At 38.9% G+C, this 9,807-nt stretch overlaps 1 protein-coding gene across 1 annotated transcript; it reads right to left on the reverse strand.

Moving 5' to 3' along the window:
- Positions 1 to 1,467: 1,467 nt before the first annotated feature.
- stk33 (serine/threonine kinase 33) lies at positions 1,468 to 9,552 on the reverse strand. The gene is given in 13 exon segments (XM_041942454.1): positions 1,468 to 1,494; positions 1,496 to 1,667; positions 2,607 to 2,769; positions 3,054 to 3,126; positions 3,213 to 3,298; positions 3,433 to 3,545; positions 3,626 to 3,701; positions 4,689 to 4,776; positions 5,414 to 5,499; positions 8,224 to 8,362; positions 8,533 to 8,637; positions 8,783 to 8,896; positions 9,436 to 9,552. Coding segments are annotated over 13 exon segments (1,359 nt in total).
- Between the last annotated feature and the right edge of the window lie 255 nt (positions 9,553 to 9,807).

Genomic DNA, 9,807 nt, shown 5'->3' on the forward strand with positions numbered 1-9,807 from the left:
TATTGTGTCCACACTTTTAAGACAATCACCTCTTCCCTGAAATGTAGAAATACTTTCAACAAATACAGGCTACATTTAGGCATACACACTAAAACACAGAGCCCCATTGTTGGCACTCATTCACTTCAGGATGCAAATGGGTGGATTTGAAATTCAGCCTCTGTGTGTTATGCTTGGCTACTTTAATGTTGTATCTATGCTGGGGATTATTCTCTCTACAGCGGAAAAACCTGTGCTTGAATGGCAGTGCCCTCAAAGTAGCTCCTACTGCTTTCAATGGCCTCCAAACGAGATTAGACCCGTGGCTGCCCTCGGTCCCAATCCTCTGCATTCAGATGGAGCGTAACCAGCCTGTGTGACAGTCTTTCTGTTTTGACACTGAGTGGGTGCAGTCACTGCATATAGGGCGTTTTGGAATTGAGAGGTCAGAACGGAAAAAAGAAAATCCCTAATGCTAACTTTGGTGTTGTGAAATGATGTCCACCAATGTACTCTTTACGAGTGTGCCTGGCAATTTAGCAAGCAGTTAGAAAACAATACAAAATATGTTGTTGTTTTATTGAAAATAAAATATGCAAAATGATTGTGCAACTGTTCTGTTTCATGAGTTTTGGCACATTTTAAGTATTATTCTTAAAAAAATGTACATGCTACAATTAATTGATTTAAAGACAGCTTCAAAATCTAATCGCACATTTCTGACAAATGCTAATTTGGGGGGATTTTGTTAGAATCAACTTCCACATTTCATTTACAACTTTGCCTGGATGTTGAAAATATTCTCTGAGCAGATTATTACATCCCTCTTGAACTCTAGCCAATAATTAATTCTTCCTAATGTAATAAATTAACATTCACTTTTTACATCAAAGATTTAATTATTTTCAAGTGACTACTACTTTCTATATGAGAGGGAAATACATTCACAGTGTATGCAAAGAGATGAACTTACTAATGAACTACTAATGAAGTTTTGCTGCTAGGTAGTAAGTAAATTCCTAATAGTAATAACAGTTTTATTACGGAACTCTAGGTCAGTGCTTAACAATAAACCCTTCCATCATCAGATGTCACCTCTAATATGAAACAGTTGGCTGTGTGACAGTAAGCATTTGTCCAGGAGGTTTGCCCCATCCGGGAGGGCCCCACAGACCGGAGACCCTTTCCTTTGGCACGAGGCACAGCTGAGGCTGGACACTCAGCCTGGATTTCTTGTATTTTCACGCCTGCATATGAGGTCCATGTATTTGACACTGCTGTCACTGCTTAGTCTCTGGATGTCACTATAAAGGTTGCACCATTCACAGTAGTTTCATTCACATCATAAATCACAGAATTACCAGAATTCTATTAAATAAACTGTATATCAAATAAAGTCCACCTCTAGTTAAGTTATCTTTCATGTAGGCTCACTCTTTTGCTCATCCATTTGTGCGTTCTCTCAAGTGTTATGGCTCTTTTTTAGTTTTATTCTGAAGGGGTATGGGTCTTAGATCAGCCGGTGGTTTGCGGGGGGCAGTCCTGCTTTTACTGGAGGTAGATGGTCTCTGGTTGCCCACCTTACTGATGTCAGAGGCTGGTTTCTGTCCTGTACTGACATTCTTCTTGTCCCAGGGCCTGCGCTGCTTTGCACTCGGCTGTGTGGAGGGTTTCACTCCAGCATGAGACTGCAGGGATAAGATTCATATTCATCTTACATAACAGAATTAACAAGTACATTCATTTGAAAACAGCTGCATGGCTACACCTTTATTACCATCTTTTGTAACAGGTAAATCTGGCACCATCTAGTGGTAAATTAATATGAAAGGCAGTATGGAATAGATGAAAGCACAAAGGCAGGTCAAAAAGAAAGCTTGTGTTTAAAATCCAAAGTTTACAGAAGTAGATGTTAGTAGTTTAAACATTTTGATCAAAACCTGTCAAATGGAAATATAATTAAAACCTACACATGAAATAATAAATTGAAGTTGAAAGATCAAGTTGTAGGAGGTTCAACAAACCTGCGTGGTGGTGGGTTGAGGCAGGCCCGGAGTTTGCAGACTGCCACCACTCTCTTTAGTCTTTATTCCCAGATCCAAGGATAACCAAAAGAAAGATGAGAGATCAATACCTGGATTCCAGGACAATACAAAACAGATAAAGGCTGATCTATAGAGTGGTAGTTTACTTTAAAAGACAATTCAGGTTCGTTTTGCTTTGTTTTGTTTTGGTCTTAACCTGTAACTTGAGTAATATGAGGTTCATAATCACAATGACATATGTTATTAAGGTTTACTCAGGACCACTTATGTTTCTTACTCATGTGAGTTGGTGATTAAAAAATGATCATAACTATTATGAATAATGTGCAGAAAATTCAACAACATTTTTGCTGTAGGTGCTGAGTTATCTTCTAAATGGGATAGTCTTAGGTAAAAACAAGGTAATTACCACAGGAGGTAAGTGATGTGTAAGCAGATCTAACAGTGCTTAAATAGATAAGTAGGCTTGACATCTTTTAAATTATTTAGCCATATGGATTTAGAGAGCTGAATAAGAAAACACATAGACAGGTGAGGTCAGCTTGTTGTAGAGCTGTGGTAAAACAGACACACAGTACCGACTTGGTGGATGCGGGTGTGCAGGAGCTGCTGTCGCTCTCAGGACTGAGCCCACTGTGGTTCCTGTAGTTGCTGGTGGTTTCTGTTGAAGCTGCCTTGGGGACTGGGGATGGGTGCTGTGTGTCCTCAGAAGAGGCAAGGGACAAGACCTCCAGAGTCTGTGTTCCTATTGTGGCAGATTTTAAACAGCATTAACTTCAAGTAACCTCACGTGGCTTCCCCCTCTCTGTTCCTCAGTACTCTCCACTGTATGATAGTCAAAATAGCTAAATCAACCATGAGTTAAACAGACTCATGGTCGATAAAGAAATGTTAACTGAAAATTGTTTTGCCTAAATCTCATTATTTTCATATGGCAGAACATCTTATCAGATATTATCACTTACACATGTTGTTGTTGTTGTTAATTCATTTCAAAAAAGATAAAGTGAATCTTCATTATTGTTTTACCCTCTTCCTGTTCCAGGTGGTGACGCATCATCTCCAGCACATTGAACGGTATAGCAGGCACATTAGTGTCACCCTGTTGGACAAAGCACTCCATAAGAGCTCCTTGTGTGACTCATTTGGTAAAGTTTACGAATGCAGCTAGAACAATAAATGACTTACTGTGATCCAGGGGTTTTCTAGTAGCTGATTAGCAGACATGCGGTAGGCAGGATCCACCTTCAGAAGGCAAGTCAATACATTTTTTGCTGTTGAGACAGACTCAAGCTAATCAGTGAGTTTGTTAAAACTGCATGTGTGAAGAAACATTCACTCTATATCACAAATAATTTCTCCTTTTTAACAGGATTCCATTTGTTATTTATTTATTATTAAGTGTCACCTGCATCACTGACTGTGGCCCAGATGGTTTGAGTAAATTTGATTTCTTTGTTCATTATCTCCTTCAGTAGGTTGGCCTTTGTTTTCGACACAAACGGAGCCTCCCCACACAGCCTACAGCAACACAGACACATGTATTCACTGTATATATGCATGTGTGTGTATATGTATACATAGCATGTGTGTTTACTTACAACATATACATAATAACTCCTATGCTCCACAGATCACACCACTGGCTGTAACCACGGCCGCTCATCATTTCAGGTGCTGAAATTAACAAACATGCACACATGTAAGGCTGTCTTTGTCTGAGTTATGAGGCTTAAAACTACAAATTAAAATTTGTTTTTGACCACTAGTGGTGCTACTGAGCAACATTCCACTGTCTGATCAGTACGCTCACAAGGAAATACATGCACACCGCAAGCACAGGAGCCATGTGATACACAGGGTGGTAATGCATGTCCACAGCTGATGGCAGTAATGAGCCACAAAAGGCAGCAATGCACCAATAAAAGTGGAGGAGGAAAGGAAGATGACTGCAAGCTGGAACAATGCAGGTTTTTCTTAAAAATGCTGTGCCACAACTTGTCAGCATACTATTCTCAAAGTAAACATTTTTAGATTCAGTTTTCCTCATCAAACACTCTGAGTGTATCGTTTAGGTGTTGAATGCAATTCCATTACCATGACACATTCACAAAGCTACTTTTTAAATGCTTTTAAATTTGCTTTATTTATATCCATAATAACATTGGCTAGTAGTCTTCTTTGTCCCTGCCTTTGCCTGCACATTGCTACATGTTTTGGCATGTCACCTCCACCAACTGTCTATTAGTGGAATAGCATGATACAAAGAAAAGTCATATTGCAGCTTGCACGCACATTTGTATCACTGCACTCGCCCGCTAGTTGAGTACAAAATACAAACAAAACAGGGACCAGCTCATAAAAACAATGCTCCATAGCACCACTATGGGTCAGAAACTCCACAAAGTACCTTTACATAACATCAAGTATGAAGTATATCTGACACATTCCACATGCAAAAACAGAATTACGCTTGCTGCTTAGAAACTGAAAACCTCTGTGCAAAATTTAAAAATGTCCAACTTCAGCACCCCCAGTGGTAGAACCCAAAAGATACTGAGGCAGATGACAAGGCATGCTACAACACCACTCAAACTTTGAGCTCTATGTCTGTGGTCTTCTGTGTGGCCTACTAGCATGCTGTATGAGATACAGGTGTCATACCCATATAGATAAGAGTCCCACAGGCCTCCGTCATTATGTTCTCAATCCCTACACCGCCTGTCTGCACCGATAATCCGAAGTCTGTCACCTAGGTAGAGAACAGCACTTAGGAAAAAGGTGATGCAAATACAGAACCCATATTAAATTCCTTGTTAAGGTGCTTTTGTCAGGAAAACAAGGCTAGAGCTGGAGCACAAACAATTATGGTTGACGATTTACATGAATAGCAACGTCGCAGTTAAGACTGTACTTGTCTACGTAGTTGCAAAGGCATGTCACTTTATTATAAAAAAAAAACTCCTATGACATGAAAGCCATTTATGCTGTGCCATGGCAACACTTTCTTACAACATGTACAGTGTATGGGTGTTTGTATACTGTATGTGTGCATCAGACAGAAAAGAGAAAAACAGGGTTTGTGCTGTGGGCTAAACTTGTGTTAGCTTGCACACCAGGTATCTGCTTTGGCTGGCTTGTCGTCTATGTACGCAACACGCTGTGCTCAGCTGGTAATTTGCTTAAAGATACAGCTGAGTCTCACTTTGTTAAGGTGTACTATAAAAAAGGACCACAGGGAGTCTGTCGTAATGAGGTAGTATTTAAAGCCTTTACTAAATATAGAGATGGCGGGCGAGGAAAAAGTGTCCATCAGAGGCTTGGACTCGAGACAGAGAATGGATAAGAAGCAGCGATGGAACATTTCACGGTTTGTGTCACCATATTACCTTGATATTAATCCTGCCTTTTTCATCCTCATCAAGACAACTTTTCACAAGAATGTTCTCAAGCTTCAAGTCCCGGTGCACTATGTCTGTAAGATGTGAAGAGGAAAACGTTTACACAGACATAATGGGTTTGAATACCGTTTTAACATGGATGATGGATGTACAGTTTATTGGATTAGTTGTATTTATATATACAATATTTATTCCTTAATATTTGTATGTTAACAATGGATCAAATGGGTAAAAAGCGGGTTGATCATATCGATGAAAGCTCTCAGAATTATTACAGTATTTTAGTTTTATCTCCTGCAGCTTTACCATTTGATTCACTCTGACCACTCTGCCTTGTTTTCAACCCTGACATCTTAAAAGCTCCAATAAACACACTGCAAACTGAGCACCGAACTGCACACAGTTATCAACTAGCTGCTGAACATTTAGAAGCTAGGGAGCCAGATATTTAGTGTTCCAAGTTGGTGGAGACTAAAACAGAGCTTACCGGAAAGTGAATATTGGATATAGTCAGAAACACAACTCTAAAATGCTAACGTTGACTCTAAAATGCTAACGTTGACTCTAAAATGCTAACGTTGCTTCGTTTTTGCTTGAGGAGCATGCAACTTTCGACCGCATAAGATGATAATATGTCAACAATGTGGTTTACAGGTTGTTGTAGTGCCACCCAGGGGCCAGAAATAACATTTACAGTTTGTCTTGTTTTCTCACACTAATTCAAGGTAAAAAACAAACAAACAAAAAAGACACAATGTCTTTCCTCCATGACTGTAATGACAACAAGCTTAAAGTTAACGTTACCTAGTTTTCTCCCACCCCAAAGCCGAGTATGTTACTGTAGGCCAGTGACTCTGTTGTACTTTACAGACAGTTCAAGGCATGTGGTTTATTTGCATACTTAATTGTATTTGTTGTTTATTCTAAGTTTAATCTTTATCTGTAAATCTGCATCAAATATTTATTGTGAGTGACTGAGTGAGAATGGGTCTATATCATTTAAGTTGTATTTAAAGAATAGAATAAAATAGAATAGCATAGGAATCAAAACCGATAAGGCTCAAGGTGCTGTGAAATAAAGCAGTACTCATTGCCCTTAACTACTGGCCTCATAACAGGAGCTGGTTTTCCAGTACTGCACTATAGCTGCCCACTGCTCCTAAATATTTTGGTCTATCTGTAAAGCAGAGGACAAATGTCCACACAGGAATTAATTAAAGACTAAGTTAACTATGCAGCTTAATGGAATAAGCCAATGGAACTGGTGGGAGTAGTGAAGAAAATAAAGTGTGTGATCAGAGTTAAATGCATCATGATTTGCTAATGTCAGTCACCAGAATAAACTCTGTTTTGCACACACAAACACAGTGATCTGTTTACCACGCTTACAGTGGGCCAGGCTGAAGGGCCTCGTTAACAAAACTTGGTGGAGTGAGAGAAGGCAAGAGGAAAAATACAATTGCCCTGGGCAGTCCTTTCCACTGCACTGTTTGAAGCAAGCAATTATAAAACACAACAGTGTTGATGGTGTGTGAAAGGTAAGTTAGACCAACTGGTGTGAACAAAACAAACACATGAAAATGTTCTTTTTTCCTTAATCCGTGTAAGACATTTAATATTATTACCACATTATTATTAATTTAACAATCCCGGTTTTTCAACTGCTTTCTGATAGCTGAACTCTCAAATTAATATCCAGAAATGTCTTAATTTAATAATTACATGTGCTGTAAATAACAATTACCCTTTTTAAAATACACTTCTTATTTTTGTATTTGTTTGCATTATTTAATGGAATACAGAGAAGAGGAAATTACTATTCGAACTTACTTTTTGGTTCATTATGTTTCAATAATCTTGACTCACAATTGGATCTGCAGTTTAATAGTTACATGAACATGCACAATGTATCATGTTGTTACCAGCATGTGTTGCATTAAAGCTGAAAGCACAGCTGAGCCTAAATACAACTAAGACAAATGGCTGAAGCATCTGAGGTTGACAAGGACAGCAAAAAAAATGTGATAATCTGAGAAAACTCAAACAAGTTTAAGATGAGAGACTTTTATGATTGGTCATCATCGTCTCTATAGAGGTCAGGAAAACCAGCACAGAGGGACTCTCCATGTGAAAGCACACCTATTAATCAGCATTGCTCCCTAGCTTGTTGTAAATTACTCATTAGCCACATGTAATGATGCCTCATTACCAGGCAATGTCCTAAATTACCTCTAACCACAGATTTCACTATTAAAAGGGGAAACGGCATTTCCGAAATAAAACAGATAGATTTAATTAAAATGTTTATTGTGTTTTTTTTCCCTGGAAGTTGTTTATTATTGCTGTTTTATCAAAATGAGCCACATTTTCTAAAGACTGAAAGTTGTAATGGCAAAGCATATGACATCATTGAGGGCAACACATTTGAGGATAATAATAACACTATTATAACTTCACTAAAGCACACTTCATTCAAAACACAGCCTGAACCATAAGTGTTTTCTAAATTCTAAATCTGTGTACTTAATATGTGATAAAATACCCTAGAATAAAACATGATCCTATACTATTTGTTCCACCCTAGATTCGGAGAGAGTATGAAGAATATAGAGAAATTTAACAACAAGATAAACAGCATTGTTTCACTTGTTTTACTCATCAGTGAACACACCACATGTACGAATCTACAGAACAGCAGCAAAGTGAGGAATCACTACAGGTCATCATAAACTAGATTTCAAGCTAGTGTTAAGATGATTTTTACTACTACCAAAATGTCAATCTGTAGTACTTCTTACCTCTTTTGTGAAGGTAGACAACGGCGTCAGCTAAACTGGAGATGATATGCCTCGTTTCGTCCTCTGTAAAGAACTTTTTCCGCTGCAACAGCTGCTTCAGTTCACCTCCAGTGCACAGCTCAGTAACCAAATAAGTCATCTAGAAACAGAGCAGAAGCAGAGAAAATGCAGCTCACTATACAGTCAATTTCTGTGTGCCTATCAGTACAATTTATGCGGGGACACACAGTCATAGGAGATTATAATATGTCACATGCAATACACATAACCCACTCTCTTAATTAGGCTTTCTTTGACAGTAACGCTCACCTTAGCTGTGTCGTAGACTTCCTGGAGATGTATTATGTGAGCATGATTCACTTGTCTGAGAATGTTTATTTCGTGCCCCAGCATCTTGACTTTCGAACTACCTGCCTGAAGTGACAGAAAGTCAAATAACAGCTGATGGAGTCTCAGCGTGGTCATGGCCATTTGTTTCTCTCCAAATTTTAAACTGTGTTATTAGTACGACACATTAAAAAAAAATCAGGCTTCCCAGAGGGATGCCAAATGCACTCACCGCTGGTCTGCAAACCTCCTTAATAGCCCACTTTGTCTGTGTCCCAATGTGGGTGGCTTCATAAACAACTCCAAAGCTACCTTGACCCAATTTCCTTCCAAATGTATATATTTTCTATGGAAATAAGAAAAAAAGCATTAATACATTTGGAATCTACACCTGCTGACTGTCAGTAAGAGACAGCAGAGGATTTCCCTTGAGCTTGTGTTTAAGAATTCAGGATCATTTAACTGTTTTGGATTACAAAGACATTATGTCTTAGCTCAAGACCTGAATTCTCAAGTACATCCTAATTTCAAGATCTCTGAAAAAACTAAAAGTTTTCAGGTCTCCAGAGGGGCAGAATATAGTATTTCTAATCAAGTTACAAATGATTAAGTTGCTGCTGCAGTTCGTTCAATCTCAGGTCTAATTAACTTGATCATTATCTGTGTGCATGCAAGGCTGAGCACTGGCTGCTTTGGATTTGGCAAAGGGAGCAGTCAAATTCCCCAATGAAGGGGCTATACAGCAGCAAAGCGAAGTTTGATCCTCTTCTAGTGCTGACAGTGTGGACTATGGAGGTCACCAGTGAGTATGTGTGACTTCTGCAGTGGTGGCCCCGTAGCACAACACAAGACTATAGTGGAATCATGTATAGAAGCTCTCCATACCCTAAGGTCAGCATCGTCATCCAGGCGCATTAAAGGCACATTCCTCTCCAGTGTGTCCCTGCTGCTCTGCGGGGACACCATGTTCATGCCTACTACACCAACATCTGCTTGTGTCATCTAGAGATGGAAGGAGAGGGCAGTCATAATTATCTCTGACATTCCTTGTCAAGCCATAGAATGATAAGGGAAAGTCTAGGCTGCATTTCGTTGACTAATCAAATAGTTATTTTAATGGAAAAATCTGTGAAATTATTTTCCCAATATTGTTATTACTCTGGATGAATGCAGTCATGACTAATTGTGCCAGGACTGAGAGGATAACATTATTCCAGGAACAATCGACAGTATTGTTTCCAATTTAATATAATATTA

The sequence above is a fragment of the Chelmon rostratus genome, chromosome 1 (genome assembly GCF_017976325.1).
Source record: "Chelmon rostratus isolate fCheRos1 chromosome 1, fCheRos1.pri, whole genome shotgun sequence".
In the NCBI taxonomy this organism is placed as follows: domain Eukaryota; kingdom Metazoa; phylum Chordata; class Actinopteri; order Chaetodontiformes; family Chaetodontidae; genus Chelmon; species Chelmon rostratus.